Below are 22,434 nucleotides of genomic sequence, written 5' to 3' on the forward strand. Positions count from 1 at the left end.
TTAGAATGAGAGGAGGTGTGTCTCACAGAAACAACATCCATTTTAGCGATCTCTAAAAAAATTGTCAAAGGTATTGTTTAATGTAAGGCATTTATCATAAAACATGTATAAAAAAATTTACTCACTCTATGGAAGTCCCGTGTAGTGTTTTTTTCCCAGTGGGATACAGCGTAGAGGATACTTTAAGGTACGACTTCCACTGCAGAGAGGTGAAGTGGGATGCTTGGCACACTGCCACAATGACCATAATAGATATCTGCGGTTGGGAGTGTTTTCTCCTAGGGGCTCATGCGCGGAAAAACAAAATGTCAATTTGATTTATGCCTGTTTAACTTTTACATCTTTAATGCGAATACAACGTGTCGAGTTCACAGAGACACATTGACTGCAGGGATGCAAAGTGTTCATTGGAGGAAACCACATCGTCGAGACACACCTCCTCTCATTCTAACTGCTGCTTATTGGCTCGCTGAGACACACACCTCCTCCTCCTCTTCTCATTCTACGCTCCAGCTCTCTCATTTTCCGACAGTCTCTTTCAGAACTATACAACAGCTGGATGTCCAGCAGCGCCCTGAAACTCGCCAAGTCCTTAGCCGACACAGCCAGCCTCGGACGGTAGTAGGATTCTTTATCCATAACGTTTTGATGCTCCGGACCACTGAGACATCGCTCACCTTCCAACTGTACCGGACCAGCAGCAGCCCCAGTGTACGGCCGCACTCGATCAGGTAACCAGCCCACTCAGCCCCGTCAGCCACGTACCGGGTCACGCTGCACGGAGAGGCATCCCCTTCTCCTGCCCCAGATGGGGAGCCACGTCTAAACAGGCTTTCCGGAAAGTATAATATGCACATGGACCTAGACGGATGCCTCCCCGTCACATACTCCATGGTCAGAGCCTCGTCCCGGATCATGTCAATAATCACCGGAGGACAATAATATTCCCCTACAGACACGCTCGTCAACAGCTTCACCCTCATAGCACGGGCTCCAACACCGTCAGACAAATCCCACTCGTATTCATAAGCACTGATATGCAAAGCTATTTTCTGCTTCATATCAGTCTCCTCAGTAGCTATAGACTAATATTGAAGCAGCTATACGGTTGAGCAGCATTCAGACCTGTTAGAATCTTATATACCTGGATCATGTCCCCCCTTAGTCTCCTTTGCTCAGGGCTGAACAGATTCAGCTCAGCTAACCTCTCCTCATAAGACATTGCTCTAAGACCAGGAATCATTCTTGTAGCCCTACATTGAACCTTTTCCAAGGCAGCAATGTCCTTTTTAAGGTATGATGACCAAACCTGTACACACTATTCTAGGTGGGATCTTACCAAGGAATTGTATAAGCTTAGCATCACCTCCCTTCACTTACTGTAAACTCCACACACCTAGAGAAGTAACCCAACATCCTATTGGCCTTTTTAATTGCTTCCTCACACTGGTAAGAGTGGGACATGGAAGCATCAACATACACAACAAGGTCTTTCTCATAATTAGCTTCCTTTATTTCAGTGGAGCCCATAAATACTTGTGTGTTATATTTCTGTTCCCTGCATGGATTACCTTACATTTGTCTACATTAAATTTCATCTGCCAGGTATCACTAGTTAGATCAAGATCCCGGTGTAACCTCTATGCCACTAGCTCAGTCTCTATTGCAAAATCCACATTTGTGTCATCTTCAAATTTAACCCATTTATTATATATATTAGTGTCAATATTATTTATGTAAATTCGGAATAATTGTGTCCCTAAAATTGAACCCTAGTATAAACACAGATCCACTGAGACATTGTGCCTCTAATAACTTCTCGCTTCTTCCTGTCTGTTAACCAATTTTCAATCCAAGCTACTTCAGTTCCTGAAATGCTTTGAGCATAAGCAGGAGCCGTTTGTCAGCTCATCAGAGATAAAGACTCTGAAATAGCAGAGCTGGGACTCTTTTTATGTTGAGAGGGTTAAACACATCAGACTGCTTATGCCTAAAGTCCACCACCATCTCCTTAGTGTTACAGATGTTGAGTGAGAGGTAGTTACCCTGACACTATTGTGTCAGACTGTCCACCTCATCCAGGCAGGACTTCTCATGGTTATTGGGCCAATCACTAATGTGTCATCTGATAATTTGATTACTTTGCTTGTGCTGTGCTTGGCCACACAGTCATGCATGTGTAATGAGTACTGCAGGGGCTTAGGAAACAGCCTTGGGAGAAGCCATAGGTAATGGGTGCTGAGGGGTTAATCATATCATAATTTACTTACTAATTTTAATAATATGTCTAACATAATGTAGACATCAGATTTGGGAACTGATACTAGCCCGGTAGGACGGGGTGATCTCACCCCACCCAGTTTGGAGAAATTGGGAACTGACGGTACGCCAGCAGGTCAGGACGACCTGGCACGAGACACGAGGAAAACAGGAACCCACCATAGAACGGATACTTATTTTTGCTTATGCTTAACAAAAGAAGGAAACACGTACTTACTGATCAATTAGGAACATGTACTCACTGGCTAACTAGAGCGAATGTCAAAATGTGTTGTCATCACGCGAAGGGAAAATTACCGAGATGGGGGGGTGACACCCCAGAAGGCCTATAAAGGGACAGACCCGATACTTATGGATTGAGCTTCTTCCTGTACATGCTGAATGTATGTCAGATGGTTGCTCCCGGATTATAATCTGAATAGATAATAAACTGGTGACTTGCAACTACTCCTCGACTGTGCAGTGAATCTCTTCTCATCAACGGACCCGGCGGAGCTCAGACTCCAACAGTGCCGAAGTGCAGGATCCCACCGTCACCACCTGGGGCCTGCCTCTGAAAACATCTAGGACTCAATCACAGAGGGGAGCCAATATTGAGGGTGACAGGAGCGAAAGTATGGGATCCCACCCAGAGAGTATTCATTGGAACATAGGGCAATAACTAGTGACGTTGTTAATAATTTCCATATGTTGGGAGAGGAGGTTTTATTATTTATTTATGTATCATTATTTATTTATTTTTATTATTATTTTAAATAATTTTTAATATACAGCCTGTCAAATTTTAGGATACCGAGGATTATCTTATTTTCTTAATTATGTCTATTTGATGTACGTCACGGTGTTTTTCTTTTAACTCATATTTGTACTTATGCGCAGACGATACGCTCGACCCGGGATGACCTACCGGAATGTGAATAACGGCCGTATAAGAAAAACCAAAACTTCAAACAAAAAAAAAACCATGTAATATACTGTAAGACAAAATGTCCAATTTGATGTGTGGCCCAATTACAGTTTGACCCGGGGGTGACCTACGGGGATGTAAATAACGGCTGTATCAGAAAAACCCAAACTTCAAACAAGAAAAAAAAAAAAAAAAAAAAGGGACACCCTCACTCCCTACCACTTTCACACGCACACACACAGGCAAACTGCTGCTGCTGCTGCAGGGGGGTCAAACACTACCCACTCACCCTCCCCTCACAGACACAGACACAGACACAGGCCAAACTGCTGCTGCTAAGCGTTTATTGGAGGATAGCGTCAGACCCACCTCCTCCTCCTCCTCTCATTCTTAGCTCCAACTTTCTCATTTTCACACAGTTTCTTTCAGACTCGCGCAACACAGGGATAAGCTCCAACATCGCTCTCACAATCTCCGAGTCCTTTGCAGAATCTCCAAAGTCCTTATCCGCAACATTTACACGCTCCGGACCGACCGGGACCTTCCCACAGTACCGCACCACAGGCAAACCCAGCGTACGCTCACACTCCATCAGGTAACCAACCCGCTCAGCACCGCGCTCAGCTCCCTGCTCAGCTCCGCGCTCAGCTCCCTGCTCAGCACCACGCTCAGCTACGCGCTCAGCACCGCGCTCAGCTCCCTGCTCAGCACCGCGCTCAGCTACGCGCTCAGCACCATCAGCCATCACCCTCATAGCACGGGGCTATTCCGACAAATCACTCATAAGCACACAATTCACTGCTGAAACTTCATTTCACTCTCCAAACTAGTCAAAATAAAATAAATAATTAAATAATAATAATAATAATAATAATAATAATCAAAAATTTAAATAATAATAAAAATAAATAAATAAATAATAATACATAAATAAATAATAAAACCCCCTCTCCCAACATATGGAAATTATTAACAACGTCACTAGTTGTTGCGTCACCTGGCTCCACCCCAACCACGCCCCAACCCCCCCCCCCCCCCAGTGAACTTTTGACCCATAACCTTTTGACCTTTAGGTCATAAATCTTTTTGAAAGAAGCGGCATTCTCCATCTCTCTCTCCCCTCTTATCGCAGACAGCAGATGCAAATAGTTTAATACATTTTAAAGTGTGTATTAAAAACTTGTGTCGCATTTGTTAATGTGTTAATTTAAACAAGTATAACATGTATGTGTAATCCTGACGTGCTGTAGTGTTTTAAAATTACCTACAGTGTGTGAGCCTTCCCGTTTAGTGTGTAACCTGCCCGCATTTACCTGCCACGTTGACCCTGTGTTGCTGCTTATTGTACAGTCCTTTTAAGGACTGATATAAAAAGCAGCTTAGTGTAAATTCATCTCCTCTCATCTCATTAGCCGCTGCCGCGATGCCTCGGTCTTCCAAGTGCTACAATATTTAACTATAGTTGGACAATCAATGGAATAAAACACTCTTTTTGTTAACATGTTAACTTAATTCAGTATAAATTACACAATAAAACATTTAGCCAACAAGAATTAAGGAATAAAACACTAACTCTTTTTGTCATGTTTCCCTGCCACTGTGGAAGGCGAGCTGCTGGGTTAGGACAGGAGTGAGGCATTATGGGATTGTGAGTGTGTTGTCAATAAGAATGGCACTGGTGCAATAACCGCCACCTGCTGGTTAAACTTGCACCCATCTCAAGCCTGCTGATTATGAACGACATGGTCCGGTGACACTCTTTTAGAGTGATGTCAGAAGTAGGCTTCTTATGTCAACCTTCAACCACTGGGGCAAGGGTTGCGGCGGCAGTGGTGGGGAGCACAGGGGGAAACCCCAGGCAGTGATCCTCACCAAGAAGACCTGATGGCTCCAGCATGGTCTGCCTGCCCTGGTGTCAGGCAAGAGCAAGCCAAAGTGAGCACATGGGCATGAGAGAGGGAGACAAAGCCCGAGGAGAAACTCCTGCGCTACGGAGGGAAGGAGCCCCTGGACGCTCACCTGATCCAAGTGCGCCTGGCCGCCTGGCACAATGACTGGAGTGAGGAGGAGACAGCGGTGCACATGGCATTGGCACTGGAGGGGGAAGTGCTCCAAGCTCTCCTCAGTCTGGCCCCTGATGAGCAGCAAAATTTTGCGGCCCTATTAGAGATGCTAGAGCTGTGTTTCAGCTGGCGGTGGTCCGTGGAGGTGGAGAGGGTGGAGCTAGTGAATCAGTAAAGGCGGGAGGGCAAGACCCTGGGGGCGTTTGAGGCGGATCTCCACATCCTTGTGTGGAAGGGCTGCCCGGACTACCCCGGCGCCATACAGGAAAATCTGGCTCAGCAGGCTATTATCAAGGCCATAAATCCGGATCGGCTGCACCTACACATGCAATTGCTGGTGCCAGCCATGCTCACCGAGGCCTTGACAGGGACAGAGAGGGCGGTGGAAATCCTGTCTGCAACATCGCCAACCACACCGTGCAGAAGCTGCACTTGCACGCCCGAGGGCTCCAACAGTGAGGAGAGACAGCGAGTGCAGGCAACCCACACCGAACCATGGCAGGAACACCGCCTGTCAACAGCTGACCCCTGCCACCAGTTCGGAGTGATTGGACACTTCGCCCACGACTACTCCGCCCTGGTCCGACACTCTCACCCCGAACAGCAACCGGGAAATTCAGAGCAGGTGGTGCAGTGACGGGGGTGTCACCCGCAACTACATCAATGTAACTCCAACAGGTGCCCCTAGAGTAGGCCAGCTTGACGAGGCTACGGGTCTGTATCTCAACTGTGTGGTCGCCGAAACACCGTCAAGCCCTGGTGGACATGGGATTCACCATCACCCTGATCCGACCTGGCGTGCTACCAGGTACCAGCAGAGCTGCACCAGCCAGCTGGGAGACGACTGACGTGGAGTTGACGTCAGGGACTGGTGTGCGCACAGCCATGAAAGGGAAGAGGCAGCTGTGTGTGTTGCATGGAAACACGGACACTCTTTCTCGCCGCCCCTGCACCACTGAGAGCTGCTGTCCCTGTTGCCAGGCAGAGGAGTGAGACCAGCCCACCGGCCGCACAACACCAGACGACTAGGCCCACCCGGAAGTAGATCGCCGGCAGCTCACCATGGAGCAGCACAGCGACCCCATTCTGGGTAGGGTGAGGGAGTGGATGAGCGAGGGCAGGCGATCAGGCCTCTGATCCAGAAACAAAGGCCTACCACTCCCAGTAGGACACCCTGGAGAAGTGTGAGAGGTTGATGTACTGGTGCTGGCGATCGCCGAACAGCACAGGTAAGCTGCTGCAGCTGCTGGTGCCCTGTAGTCTGCGCCCTGCTGTGTTAAGACGGGGCTGTCAGGGTTGGGTATTTCAGGGTAGCAAATATGCTGGGGATGTTCTATTGGCCCGGCTTCCGGCAGGACACCGAGCTATTCATGCACCGCTGTGATGCGTGCACAGCTAGGAACCAGCAATCCTGGGCTCCCCTGCAGCTGTACCTGGTGGGCGTTCCCATGCTATGCGTGGGGGTGGATGTCCTGGGCCCCTTCCCCTGCACCGAGCCTGGGAACCGCTACATACTCGTGACCATGGGCTACTTCATGAAGTGGCCCAAGGCGTATACCGACCAGAGCACCATCACCAGTACAGCTAAGTATTGTACTAAGTCCCCGAGGAGCTGCAAAGCGACCAGAGGAGGAACTCTGAGGCGCAGGTGTTTGACGAGGTCTGCCAGCGGTTGGGGATTGTGAGGGACGGGCTGGTGATATGGATTCGTCATATCCTAGCTGCACAACTGGCGATCCTTATGGGCCGAGCACTGGCAGAACTGGGTCATCCATCTTGCCCTGGCCCTGTGGGCGTATCATGCGGCTGTGCAGGAATGCACTGGCTCCACCTCCATCACCCTCATGTTTGGATATGAACTGCAGACTCCAGTGGAACTGGTGTTTGCCACTGCCGGTGACACCGGGACCGGACTACTTGCGCCAGCTCCAGGAGTGCGTTCGCGTCATGCACAAGCTGGCCAGGGACCATCAAGGCGCAGCCATAGCCAGATAGAAGTCCGCTGCCAGGGACAGACCTTCCAGCCCAAGGACCCTGTTTGGGTGTACTGCCCCATCAGGAAGTAGGGGCAGTTACCCAAGCTCAACAGCCACTGGAGGGGCCCTGGGGAGGTCCTGGAATGGATCTCCGAGGTGGTGTCCAGGGTGCAGATGCCCAAGCGTAGCAGGGCTGTTGTGTAGCACCGCGACCACTTGGCACCATACCAGCCCCTGGCCCACTCGGAGAAGCCATCACCAGGACTGGTGGTGAGTACCCCGGCAGCAGGGACTGATCAGGATGGTGGGGGACTGGGGGGCCCATGAGTGCAGAGGACTCACTGCTGCCTGGGACTTTGTGGGGGTTCCGAGATGGATAGCCCTCTGGGGGGCGGGCAGTGTGGAGGTACCAGCAGGCCGCAAGGCAGGTTGGACTGATGCCAGCCCTGTAAATAGTTCTCCGTAGTCACTTGTGTTGTAGGTAAAAATGCTGTTATGTCACATGTAGTGTTGAATGTTTTGCCCTGTACCCAGACAGACTGGTAAAACAAGTATGGCACTTTGCTGCATGCACCGGAGGCCTTTTGTCTCCTCAAAACAAATAGCCTACTCTGTACTTTGTTGTAGACTCTCTCCATCTTGTCATAAAAGGTGTTGGGCAGTTAATATTTAGTGAGCCTGCTTGTGTTTTGAGGTATTTTGTGAGTTTTCCAGTGTGAAATGCTGCCTTATGCGGTTAAGTTAGATTATTCTACCCAAAAGGGCAAGATTTTAAGTGATTGTGCAGCAGTCACAGACACAGCTGCTTACTTACCTGCCAAAGCGAGTGTTCCTCATTGGATTCTGATTAGCTGCTGGATCCCTGTTCTTTTTCTCATTATAATTATTACTACGATGGTGGAAGGAGCTGGGCTGCGCCATGGGGCTGTACAGAAGGGTGGGGTAGGCTTGGTCCCTTACAGTCCTGGGACAGTAAGGTAATTTTCCACCTTTCCCCCCATTAAAATTATACTGAGCAGCAACTTCAGTCCTCTCCTCTCATTGTTTTTGTAGAGCTTTCCCTTGATGTTAGCTCACTGATTGCCTGACATTTTTAGTGTTGGTTGAGCTATCCTGGTAAGAGGGTCCGAATGCGACAATTTACTGAGGGGACACTCCCCCAAACGTGATAATTTATTGACAGGAGGCCCTCTCCAAACATGACAATTTACCAAGGGGACCTCCAGTCCCACACACACACACACATACACACACAGTAAAAATTAACCAAAGGGGCTGATTTCCTGTTCAAAAAACCTGTTACTAGTCACAATAGTCAAATAACATATATTTATACAGATTAGTAACCACAGAAATCTTTCATTGGAACCAGTTCCACTGACTTCCAGTTCACCCGTTGTCTCAGTTGTAACAAAACAATATAATACATGGAATAATAATCAGAACAATATCTAAACATCGCTTTTGTGTCTGTGACTCAGTGCTCACAGATCTGTTTTTAAACCAGAAGTACATCAGTCTGGACACAATTTCCCATCTTCGTATTAACTAATGTGCCTTTTTCAATTATATTTAGGGTTGGGTATCGTTTGGGGTTTTTTCGATACCGGTGCCAAATCGATACTTTTAAAACGGTACCGGTGCCAAAACGGTGCCTGAACCGATACTTTACAAAAGCCACAAAATGATGGTGGATGACTCAAGAATACATTTTTATTGAACAAAAAATTGAATGCTTAAAATTGAACAATATATTAAAAGTTTAAAATATATATGAATATATATGTAAATACAAAAAACAACAACAAAACATAAGCCACCTATGTAATGTTAATTTAGCATTACATTAGCCTACTACTAACCTGCGGAAAGGTTGCTGTCCTCATCATAATCGGTGGACTTTTTGCTACGGTTGGTATGACTGGGGCTGGGGTTATCCACACCGATCGTGCCAGCTGTTGTCTGCAAGCTGTCAAGCACGGTGCATCCCTCTGCTTTTAGGTATGTCACAAAAAATTTCAAAGTTGTTGGATTTTTACAAAAATAGCACCAGAAGAAAGGGCTTGATAAGACCTTTCCAATGATACCAAGAACTTCTTTCTGTGATGAATGGCAAGAAAGTTATAGGATATTTTGTAACGCCAATTAAGGCTTATTAACGTCCACTTATTAACAGATAAAACAATAGAGCAGTGGTTTTCAACCTGTGGGCCGCGGCCCCCTAGTGGGCCGCGACGGTATTGCAGGGGGGCCGGCAATTATTATTAATAGAAATTGTAATATTGTTAATATAATAAAAAATGTCTAGTCAAAATCAAATAAATCATAATTTGATATATAATTAAATAAATTACCAGTTTATTCAATAAAGACAATTAACAGCCTTGCTTCCGAGTACTTAGTTAACCCGACACAAAAAGCGGGATCGTTTAAATTCTTTTGCAGTGGGCCGCGGAAACATATGTGTTTGGCTGTGTGGGCCGTGAGTTAAAAAAGGTTGGGAACCACTGCAATAGAGAACCATACTTGACTTTGTGACCTGTTTATGGTGTTCAGAAAAATGAGCATAACTCTGTTATTGTTTATCAGATTTTAATAAACTAGGTATCATTAGAAAGCTTATTCCTTGCCTAACAGTCTCAGATACACTGAAAATAAAACAAATATCCATCCATCCATCCATCATCTGCCGCTTGTCCGGGGTTCGGGTCGCGGGTAGGGTGACCACCTAATCCATGTCAGGAGGGACACTATGAGCTACTTCAGCTTTTACGAACTACTTTAAAGCTGAAAGGGTTCTGTGCTCTGCTAAAATGTTTGGTTAGTTCCTAGATTGAAAGACTCATCCAGCTGTTTCGCATTAACATTACTGACACATATGCATGATTATAGGAGACTGACCAATCAGCACACGGCAAGAACCCAGTGCTTAAGTGAAATCCTGCTCCTTTTAATTGAAATGTATGAAATGGTGGTTTACAAATCCTGTTGTAGCTCATAGTGTCCCTCCTGACATGGATTAGGTGGTCACCCTAGTCGCGGGGGCAGCAGCTTCAGTAGAGGCACCCAGACCTCCCTCTCCCCAGCTACCTCCACCAGCTCTACTCTGAGGCCCTCCCGGATAGCTGAACTTCTCACCCTATCCCTAAGGGTGAGTCCAGACACCCTGTGGAGAAACCTCATTTCGGCCGCTTGTATTCGCGATCTCATTCTTTCGGTCATTACCCATAGCTCATGACCATAGGTGAGGGTAGGGACAAAGATGGACCAATAGATCGAGAGCTTGGCTTTTTGGCTCAGTTCTTTCTTAGCCACGACGGACCGGTTAAGCGCCTGCAGAACTGCAGACGCCGTTCCGATCCGTCTATCCAGCTCCCGATCTCGCCTACCCTCACTCGTGAACAAGACCCCGAGACTCCTCCACTTGAGGCAGTACGTCTTCCCCAACCCGAAGAGGGCAAACCACCCGTTTCCGGCTGAGAACCATGGTCTCGGACTTGGAGGTGCTAATCCTCATCCCTGCCGCTTCGCACTCGGCTGTGAACCGCCCCAGCGCATGCTGGAGATCCCCAGCAGATGGAGCCAACAGAACGACATCGTCTGCAAGAAGCAGCGAGGCAATCCTGAGGTCACCAAACTGGACACCCTCAACACCTTGGCTGCGCCTAGAAATCCTGTCCATAAATATTATAAACAGGACCGATGACAGAGGGCAGCCCTGGCAGAGCCCAACACGCACCGGGAACACGTCCGACTTATTGCCGGCAATGCGAACCAAGCTTCTGCTCCGTTCGTACAGGGACCGGATCGCCCACAACAGCGGACCCCGGACCCCTTGTTAAACATGACGCGACTAAACGTGGAGGATGATCTCTGAGTCGCGGTCTCCAAAATTAACCCAAGAATGGACTTGCTGTGCTCCAAGCATTGTGCCCACCCATCTCATTAGGTGAGGTGTTTTGTTGAAATGAAACGAATGAGTAAAGTTATATGGTTGTTAGAGCGTTGTGTTCTTTTGTGTTGTCATGCTCATGTTTGGATAGGCCTATTGGCGCATGTGCACCGTTGCGCGCAACATTTGTATATTTTAACCACTTCCGAGGATAGTGGGGGTCACGAGTCACTGGCACGGTTATTTTGGGGGTCGTGAGCTGAAAAGTTTGGGAACCCCTGCGGTAAGCTATGAATACGGCTATGTAATGATCCTTTGCTTTGAATAGAAGAGAATGAGCCTCCAGATTGACTTGCACCTCCAAGACCGTGCTTTCTAATGAATGTAAAATACCTAATTTATTTGAATTATAACTATGCTATAGACTTCGCGGACATTTCTTTGCCGACTTCGCTATGATGCGATGTGTATGATGTGTGTGGACTGTGAAACATTGGCAGTGTCCGTATATGTATAAATGTATAAAATGTAACATTTTTAAAATAGATGCATCTGACTGGTTGCATTTGAATTGAGGCGCATAATAAATAATGATACTGTTCTGTGAGGATGTGCTGTTTTCTCTTTTTTTCCCCATCCCATCGAGACCGCTATGTCCGAGACCAAGACAAGACCGAGACCAAATAGAGTCGAGACCCAGACGAGACCAAGACCAAGACCAGAGTCGAGACCATGACAAGACCGAGACCACAGAAAATTGGTCTTGAGACTGGTCTTGAGACCAAGACCGGTCTCGAGACCAAGACCGATCTCGAGAACTACAGCACTACTACACAGGCCTCCTCGCTGCCTGGAATGAGGCAGATCTTATCTCGCTAAAGCAGCTCAAGCAACAAGATGTAGATTATATAGTAGGGTGACCATACGTCCTCTTATCTGAGACCTAAAATGTCTGAAATCCCATTGTTTCATGCTGAGCTTTGCTTTCTGCTGTCAGAATACTTTGTGTGTATATTTGTGTCACTTTATCCCTCTCTTTGTGTTCTGCCGCTGGCTTTCTCTATTTCACAATGCAAAATATGGTCAGCCTATAAATAAGCTTTATTTGTGCGGCAAGCAGTTTGGACTCTCTCTGAAATAAAAAAAATAAATAAATACTGTCAGTAAATCACACAAAATACTATGTTCAACATCTCGAAGATGTGGACACCATAGGTAAGTTGTGAAACTGGCAACTGGTTGTGAAACAGGTTCAACAGGATTTTCTGGGGACAGCTTCCCCATTGGGACCCAAATGAGCAGCTGCACTGTCACTGGCAGCCACAGACACAGAGCAGAGACACAGCTGTGCAGACACTGCTGCCCCAGCGGAGTGAAGGTACGTGTGAGCAAAACAAGCGCCTCTGTGCGCAGAAAGGCTTTTTAACCTAAGCGCTGCCTTTCTGCCATATTTCATTCAGTTTGGTGGCTGTATCTTTTCCTTGGTGTTAATTGCTTGTAAAGTTTCAAGTACATTGTATGAAATCATTTGTGTTGTTGCTGGCAAATGATAATGGATGAATGAATACATTTTATATTATGAGCAAAAATAATGAAACAACAGAAATGAAAAAACAGCATGTATGTATGTATGTATGTATATAAGCATCTGTTAGGGATTCCCAAAACCTGTTCTGCTTTCCACCAAGCTGTGCAACATCGACCATTTTGGGGAGGGATGGGTTAATTGTCTAAAACAAACTAGGCCTATATATTTTCAAGTCACACCTTTTTTACGTCCCCTGAGGGTTGCATGTTTTGATTGACCCTGAGAAAAATATATGTAAACTGCCAATCAAAAAGTTTTACTAGTTTATGAAATTTTGACACAATGTAAACCAGTCTGTGGGCAACGAAAGATGGGGAACCCCTATGTTAAAGGACGGCCAGCAATGGCTGGCAGTTTACAGTGATAATCGTGAAGCCTAGGAAATGAATGACAGTCTAAAGACTGTGCCTTTGCTGCTTCAGGTTTGCCATGGGAGGTGTCATCGTCATAACCTGTCTGCTCCTCACCCTGCTCTTGCTGCCCACCTCCGCCATTAAGACGCTGTACACCATGGAGGACCTCAGCAGCACAGGGTATGGCTGTCCCAACCCTAGACATGGGCTGCAACTTCTGCGCTGGCTGGCACAAAGCGGTATCTACTTTGACAACAACGGAATCATGAGGGCTCAATTTCATAACAACCAGTATGGGTTCCGCTACTATGGCAACTATGAGAATGTTCTTCCAGCCCTGCAGTGTGACCAGCAGTACTTTGAAGTTGGAAATCTGAATTCCGACGGAGCTGACGCCTTACCTTACAGTGTCCGGGCAGCATATGTCCATCGCCAAGGCAATTCATACGAGTATAACATGGACCGCATTGTGGTTCAGCGCACAATGAAGTCCAATGAGATCGGAGCTGTGTACATCACAGAACACTCACGGTGGTCTGGCACTCTGAACAGTCAGAATACCTTTCGCATCAGCCCAGATCTCATCCGAAGCTTACAGAGCTCATCCCGCTCCACATCCTTCCAGCACCAGGTTCATGCAAATCTCCAGTTTAATAATCAGACTCTACATACTAGCAGATTTCAAGTGCCACCCAGTCAACAGCAAATTTCCTGTGAGGTTCTTTGCTTCTGTCTTATAATAATTGTCATATTGTGTTTTTTAGTGCCCATTATTGGAGGGCTAAAATGATGATTATATTCATTAACATCATACTGTCTTTTTGTATTGTTCCTGTGATATGAATCACTGCAGACAGATTTCAACAATGTTGTTTAAATTCTTGGACTGGGTTACTGCAGTAAATAATGAATAGGTGAATATAGCCATTGTCTGTTAGCTATTGAAGGGGTTATTATGTCATGTTATTGCAGCCTGAAATATAAATATGCTTTTATCTTTTCTTTAGCTGCAAAAGAAATGAATGAAAAATAAATATCTGGTGAAAGTGACTGTGTTGCAAAAATTTGCAGAAAAGCAGGCTCACCTAGCATTTTTTTCCCCTTAGGTAATCTGCAGGGGGAAGTTGTAAACAAATCTGTTTCCAGAGTAATGATGTAATGAGATGCTATTGGCAACCAGGCTCAGCTGGGGGGGACATGGCCAGGATCAGGCCTATCACAGGTCTGCAGGTCAGATACAAATCTGTGAACCAACCAATCATACTTTAACCACAGGGTTTACAAAGTGCTTTGCAGACATTTTAAAGAAACAATAAGCACAGATAAAAATAGAATCAAAATTTTAAAATAAATAACAACAACAACAAAAATGAGGGACTTTAACCACCCATGTTCTCGGTAGGAGACTTCAGACCACCCTCTCAGGTCTCTGTAGGGGATCACCAACCTCTCAAGTCCTCATGCAAGGGGAAACAAACCCCCACTGCACTGGGACCCAAACTCAGTGTCCTCTGGAGGACTCAAGCCCCAGAGTATTCAGGGGCATGGTTGACGTCAAGTGGAGTCCGGACCTGCTGATTTCCTGATCCCTGATAGAGTGCGCACAAATGTGTCTGTGTTGGAGAAGGAGCATGTTCCTTGAATCTTGCTTCTATAAGAGTAGATCATGTTCATCCCAATACTATCAGAGGACTAACTTGAAGGTCCTTTAGTAGTGTAATACACACAATTGTGCAGTAGGTGGTGCTAACAACCTATTTCAAACATCACACTGTAAAGTAAGGCATGTGTTTTAGGTGCAGTAGGCTTTATTAACTGCATTATTCATGATTGATCACACAGTACCTCTAATATGACCCATCCGACCTGACAGAGGGGCACCTCAGCCACTGCTGTCTTGGCAGTGGTGATTCTAGACCAATTCAACTGGGGGGGGGGGGGCAAACTGAGGCCAGTTGTTATGTTGGGGGGGGGGGGGGGCAGATGCATTTCACCTTAATGTTCACAAGAATTACTTACACTAGATTTCCAGCAATAAGAAGCAAAAGACAATTTTGAAAACCAATAAGTTATTTATGCAGTGCTTTGAAGTCACATTTTACAGTTTTGACAAATATGTAACTCTGATATCTTGTTCAGACAAGCTTGATTATTTTTTTCAGTCGTTAACTTTGCTTTTCACCAACTAAAGCGACTCGACCACCCGACACACCTGTGCTTACATTTGTGTTTCGCCTGTTCCCAGAGCACATTTCCTTAGCCCACATATATAGAAGTGTATAATAATAGTAGTAATAATAATAATACTTTTATTTCAGACCCAAATAGCATATCTATGTAGGGAGGCCAGGGGGTGGGACATGCATGTTGTAACAGTGGCACTGCTCCCCCCCGCCCAGAACTGTCCCTGCTTCCAAGATTCAGGAGTGAAGCGACATCAGGCATAATGTCAGGATAGGGGCTGTGCAGTGACACCAGGCAGGATACTGTAACTGGGAGGTAGGCTGCAGGGGGCGGGGGCGGGGGCCCAGCTGGGGATGGCAGGTGCTCGTGTGTTGGGTGGAAATGACAAATCGTGGGCCATCAGCTGCCATGATGAGGGTTAGTACTCCTGTCATAGCAACAGGAAGTTCCCCCCACACAACCCTCCGATTGGCTGGAGGCTGCTAAGTGTGTAATCGGATGGGCCAGCTGGCACCTCCTCCTTTAACTGCATCTCCAGTCACTCCACAGAGCTCCTGCACATCATCTGTGCCTCTTTCACTCAGCCCCACTATACTGGGGTCTAGGACCCAATTCCAAACTATACCCTTGACACTCCACCTTCACTTTGAGTCACACTCATGCTTAGTTGCCCTCACAACATATCTTATGCACTTAAACTGAAGGAAATTTTAGCAAGAAAGATTTGAGACAGACTCATCGTTACCACCCCAAAGTGTAATTTACTCTGCCTATTGGGTGGATCTTTCCTTGGGTGTGTCATTCTATTCTTAGCTCCGCCCACTATTAAATTTCATACCTTTCCATTCTGATAGGCTGGTTTCTCTTTTCATCACTTTTCCTGTCCAGACAGGAACACGGAGGCCGTCACTTTGTACTTGTTGTGTTGCTGATACTCATGGTGCTTTAATCCCCCATTTCCATTTGATCATTGATTTTGCTCAATTTGGTTACTTTGCGTTTTGTTTTGCAAATAGCCCGTAAATATCTGTAAGTATAGTGCCCACTGTGAGCTGCGGATGTAGGGAGTGCGACACCATTTTGCTTTGATTAAGTTTTCTCACTGTTTTGCAGCTAGTCAGGGTGATAGGTAAGTTTTGTGTAATGTTATTTTCTTTTTATTTGGGTTAGGTAAAGGTGTTTAGTTTGTTATTTCGGCCGGGTCGGCTCCTGAAGTTATTAAGAAAATCAAGAAGTTTATCCGCTGTGAGAAGATGATAGTTGCATAGTCTTATCACACTGACTGAACAATCTGAAGTTTGAACACGTTTTATTTTGAGTTCATTTTATATAACACACACATACACCCACAAAGTAGTCCCCGATGTATCTGCGGGTGTTACATTTCGCTAAAGCAGCTTAAGCGACAAGATGCAGATAAAATAGTAAGATGATCATATGTCCTCTTATCTGTGACCCAAAATGTCTGAAATCACATAGTTTCATGCTGAGCTTTGCTTTCTACAGTCAGAATACTTTGTGTGTATATTTGTGTCGCTTGACACCTCCCTATGTGTTCTGCCGCTGACTTTCTCTATTTCACAATGCTAAATATGGTCAGCCTATAAATAAGCTTTATTTGTGCAGCGTGCGGTTTGGACTCTCTCTGAAATAAAAATAAAAAAATAAAACTGTCAGTAAACCACACAAACTACTACGTTCAACATCTCGAAGATGTGGACACCATAGGTAAGTTGTGAAACTGGCAACTGGTTGTGAAACAGGTTCAACAGGATTTTCTGGGGACAGCTTCCCCATTGGGACCCAAGTGAGCAGCTGCACTGTCACTGGCAGCCACAGACACAGAGCAGAGACACAGCTGTGCAGACACTGCTGCCCCAGCGGAGTGAAGGTACGTGTGAGCAAAACAGGCCCCTCTGTGCGCAGAAAGGCTTTTTAACCTAAGCGCTGCCTTTCTGCCATATTTCATTCAGTTTGGTGGCTGTATCTTTTCCTTGGTGTTAATTGCTTGTAAAGTTTCAAGTACATTGTGTGAAATCACTTGTGTTGTTGCTGGCAAATGAAAATGGATGAATTAATACATTTTATGTTACTAATACATTTTATATTATGACTTTATGAGTAAAAATAATGAAACAGCAGACTTAGTAGGCTCATTGTTAGGCTCACAGACAGGTCTGGAAAAGTAGAGTGATACAATAGGTTTGTTAACATGAAAAAACAGCATGTATGTATGTATATATGTATGTAAGCATCTGTTAAAGTAGGGGTTCCCAACACCCTGTTGGCTTTCCACCGAGCTGCGTAACGTCGACCGTTTTGGGGAGGGGTGGGTTAATTGTCTAAAACAACCTAGGCCTTTATATTTTCAAGTCACGTCTTTTTTACATCCCCCGAGGCTTGTGTGTTTTGATTGCCCCTGAGAAAAATATATGCGAACTGCTAATCAAGAAGTTTTACTAGTTAATGAAATTTTGACACAACGTAAACCGGTCTGTGGGCAACGAGATAGATGGGGAACCCCTATGTTAAAGGACGGCCAGCAATGGCTGGCAGTTTACAGTGATAATCGTGAAGCCTAGGAAATGAGTGGCAGTCTAAACACTGTGCCTTTGCTGCTTCAGGGTTGCCATGGAAGGTGGCATCATTAGGACGCTGTACACCATGGAGGACCTCCGCAGGACAGGGTATGGCTGTCCCAACCCTAGACACGGACTGAAGCTTCTGCGCTGGCTGGCAAAAAGCGGTATCTACTTCGACAACAACGGAATCATGAGGGCTCAATTTCAATACAACCAGTATGGGTTCCGCTACTATAGCAACTACGAGGATATTCTTCCAGCCCTGCAGTGGGACCAGGAGTACTTTGAAGTTGGAAATCTGAATGACAGCGGAGCTGACGCCTTACCTTACAGTGTCCGGGCAGCATATGTCCATCGCCAAGGCAATTCATACAAGTATAACATGGACCGCATTGTGGTTCAGCGCAGAAAGAAGTCCAATGAGATCGGAGCTGTGTACATCACAGAACACTCATGGTGGTCTGGCACTCTGAACAGTCAGAATACCTTTCGCATCAGCCCAGATCTCATCCGAAGCTTACAGAGCTCATCCCGCTGCACGTGTGAGGGTCTTTGTTTGTGCTTCTGCCTTTTCATAATAATTTTTATATTGGTTATGGTTTTATTAGGGGCCATTAGTGCAAGGTAAATATGATGATTATATTTATTAACATCATACTGTCTTTCTGCATTGTTCCTGTGATATGAATCACTGCAGACAGATTTCAACAATGTTATTTAAATTCTTGGACTGGGTTACTGCAGTAAATAATGAATAGGTGAATATAGCCATTGTCTGTCACCTATTGAAGTGGTTATTATGTCATGTTATTGCAGCCTGAAATATAAATATGCTTTTATCTTTTCTTTAGCTGCAAAAGAAATGAATGAAAAATAAATATCTGGTGAAAGTGACTGTGTTGCAAAAATTTGCAGAAAAGCAGGCTCACCTAACATGTTTTTGCACTTAGGTAATCTGCAGGGGGAAGTTGTAAACAAATCTGTTTCCAGAGTAATGATGTAATGAGATGCTATTGGCAACCAGGCTCAGCTGGGGGGGACATGGCCAGGATCAGGCCTATCACAGGTCTGCAGGTCAGATACAAATCTGTGTACCAACCAATCATGCTTTAACCACAGGGTTTACAAAGTGCTTTGCAGACATTTTAAAAGAAACAAACTAAAATACAGTAAGCATAACAATAAGCACAGATAAAAATTGAATCAAAATTTTAAAATAAATAACAACAACAACAAAAATGAGGGACTTTAACCACCCATGTTCTCGGTAGGGGACTTCAGACCAACCTCTCAGGTCCTCATGCAAGGGGAAACAAACCCCCACCGCACTGGGACCCAAACTCAGTGTCCTCTGGAGGACTCAAGCCCTAGAGTATTCAGGGGCACGGTTGACGTCAAGTGGAGTCCAGACCTGCTGATTTCCTGATCCCTGATAGAGTGCGCACAAATGTGTCTGTGTTGGAGAAGGAGCATGTTCCTTGAATCTTGCTTCTATAAGAGTAGATCATGTTCATCCCAATACTATCAGAGGACTAACTTGAAGGTCCTTTAGTAGTGTAATACACACAATTGTGCAGTAGGTGGTGCTAACAACCTATTTCAAACATCACACTGTAAAGTAAGGCATGTGTTTTAGGTGCAGTAGGCTTTATTAACTGCATTATTCATGATTGATCACACAGTACCTCTAATATGACCCATCCGACCTGACAGAGGGGCACCTCAGCCACTGCTGTCTTGGCAGTGGTGATTCTAGACCATTTCAACTAGGGGGGCAGACTGAGGCCAATTGTTCTTTTGGGGGGGGGACAATTTTGAAAACAAATAAGTTATTTATGCAGTGCTTTGAAGTCACATTTTACAGTTTTGACAAATATGTAACTCTGATATCTTGTTCAGACAAGCTTGATTATTTTTTTCAGTCGTTAACTTTGCTTTTCACCAACTAAAGCGACTCGATCACCCGGCACACCTGTGCTTGCGTTTGTGTTTCGCTCGTTCCCAGAGCACATTTCCTTAGCCCACACATATAGAAGTGCATAATAATAGTAGTAATAATAATAATACTTTTATTTCAGACCCAAATAGCATATCTATGTAGGGAGGCCAGGGGGTGGGACATGCATGTTGTAACAGTGGCACTGCTCCCCCCCCGCCCAGAACTGTCCCTGCTTCCGAGATTCAGGAGTGAAGCGACATCAGGCATAATGTCAGGATAGGGGCTGTGCAGTGACACCAGGCAGGATACTGTAACTGGGAGGTAGGCTGCAGGGGGTGGGGGCCCAGCTGGGGATGGCAGGTGCTCGTGTGTTGGGTGGAAATGACAAATCGTGGGCCATCAGCTGCCATGATGAAGGTTAGTACTCCTGTCATAGCAACAGGAAGTTCCGCCCACACAACCCTCCGATTGGCTGGAGGCTGCTAAGTGTGTAATCCGATGGGCCGGCTGGCACCTCCTCCTTTAACAGCATCTCCAGTCACTCCACAGAGCTCCTGCACATCATCTGTGCCTCTTTCACTCAGCCCCACTATACTGGGGTCTAGGACCCAATTCCAAACCATACCCTTGACACTCCACCTTCACTTAAACTGAAGGAAATTTTAGCAAGAAAGATTTGAGACAGACTCATCGTTAGCACCCCAAAGTGTAATTTACTCTGCCTATTGGGTGGATCTTTCCTTGGGTGTGTCATTCTATTCTTAGCTCCGCCCACTATTAAATTTCATACCTTTCCATTCTGATAGGCTGGTTTCTCTTTTCATCACTTTTCCTGTCCAGACAGGAACAAGGAGGCCGTCACTTTGTACTTGTTGTGTTGCTGATACTCATGGTGCTTTAATCCCCCATTTCCATTTGATCATTTTTTTTTTTTCTCAATTTGGTTACTTTGGATTTTGTTTTGTAAATAGCCCATAAATATCTGTAAGTATAGTGCCCACTGTGAGCTGCGGATGTAGGGAGTGCGACACCATTTTGCTTTGATTAAGTTTTCTCACTGTTTTGCAGCTAGTCAGGGTGATAGGTAAGTTTTGTGTAATGTCATTTTCTTTTTATTTGGGTTAGGTAAAGGTGTTTAGTTTGTTATTTTGGCCGGGTCGGCTCCTGAAGTTGTTAAGAAAATCAAGAAGTTTATCCGCTGTGAAAAGATGATGGTTACATGGTCTTATCACACTGACTGAACAATCTGAAGTTTGATCATGTTTTATTTTGATTTCATTTTATATAACACACACATACACACACATACACACACACAGTCCTTCATGTATCCGCGGGTGTTACATTCCGTGACCATCCATCTTCAGGCCCCATATACATTCAGTGACAAAAAAAGTGAAGCACCCAGACAGAGTGTTGGAAATTAAATGAATCTGCACGTGGTGATAGGTCATGTGACTATATTGCCATGATTATAATATCAGATCAAAGCAACAACAGAGTTGGCAGTATGGGCACACTGCTGGTCCCATGTCCCATGGTTCCCCCCCAGGCCAGGATACATTCAGAGATACAGTGCAGAAGGGAGTCGTACAGCCGTTGTATCCTCTCCTGTGGCAAGTCGGCCCACAGCTGTTGTAACTGGCCCTGAAGATCCTGCAGATTGAGTTGATGTCCGAACTGATCCCACACATGTTCAATTGGGGAAAGATCGGGGGGCCTGGCTGGCCACGGGAGGACCTCAACATGACGCAGGCAATTGACAGACACACGAGCCATTGTCTTGTCGAAAAACTGTACCAGGGTGCCATCTCAGGAGGGGTAAGACATGCGGACGCAGGATGTCACTGACGAAACGCTGTCCCATCAGGGTTCCCCGAATCACTACCAGAGCTTCATCGTTGAACATGGTAGGACGCCACTCGTCATCAGTCCATGCCTCCCGGTTATGGCATCACTTCAAACACAGCTGACTCAGCGCTGTTCTTAACGGCAGCCTACTCATGAACGGTGAACCCATAGGCTGACACACAATATGACGATCCTCCCTTGGTGTTGTCTGTCTTGGGCAACCGGAAACTTAACGACGTGTGATGGTGCCCTCACGTGCCCATTGGTTCCAGCATCAGGCAACTGTGACATCTGCATGCCCCACATGCCGGGCAATTGCACAATATGACCACACGGCCTCAGGCAAATCCACAACGCGACCCCTATAAACTCTGCTGGTGCGGTGAATGCTGTCTAATGCGTCTACGAGGCATCCTCTGTGTCTGGTGACCAGACCTGCCAGCTCCTTGCAAATCCAATCATTTACATACCCATCGCTGGTCTGCACGTGTACCAAATTACATCTGACCATTACTTCTGGGTGCTTAACTTTTTTGTCACTGGGTATATAATGTGATTTTCATCTATATTCTTTATAATTACATTATTGTTATGCCTATTCATCTCATGAAAATTAACTTCTTCCAAAACGTAGTCTTCATAACATATGCGTGTTTAAACATTCAGTAGTATTAATTTAATTTAATACTTTTTAAAAAATACATAATTGTGTTCTAACATTTATATGACAATACATCATCCTCAAATTTTTTTCACACTGTTCTGTTGTGAAGTGAAAGCATTGTGGGATATTTAAATAGCAGTGCACTTCTGTGGGCT

At 45.6% G+C, this 22,434-nt stretch overlaps 1 protein-coding gene across 1 annotated transcript; it reads left to right on the forward strand.

Annotated features, from left to right (window-relative positions):
- The first annotated feature begins 3,597 nt into the window (after positions 1 to 3,597).
- LOC140582890 (uncharacterized) lies at positions 3,598 to 14,109 on the forward strand. The gene is made up of 3 exons (XM_072707351.1): positions 3,598 to 3,782; positions 12,369 to 12,496; positions 13,129 to 14,109. Exon 3 carries the CDS (start codon positions 13,136 to 13,138, stop codon positions 13,847 to 13,849), a length of 714 nt encoding a protein of 237 aa, XP_072563452.1. The 5' UTR covers positions 3,598 to 3,782; positions 12,369 to 12,496; positions 13,129 to 13,135; the 3' UTR covers positions 13,850 to 14,109.
- Positions 14,110 to 22,434: the final 8,325 nt, after the last annotated feature.

Source organism: Paramormyrops kingsleyae, chromosome 25 (assembly GCF_048594095.1).
Source record: "Paramormyrops kingsleyae isolate MSU_618 chromosome 25, PKINGS_0.4, whole genome shotgun sequence".
Classification (NCBI taxonomy): Eukaryota; Metazoa; Chordata; class Actinopteri; order Osteoglossiformes; family Mormyridae; genus Paramormyrops; species Paramormyrops kingsleyae.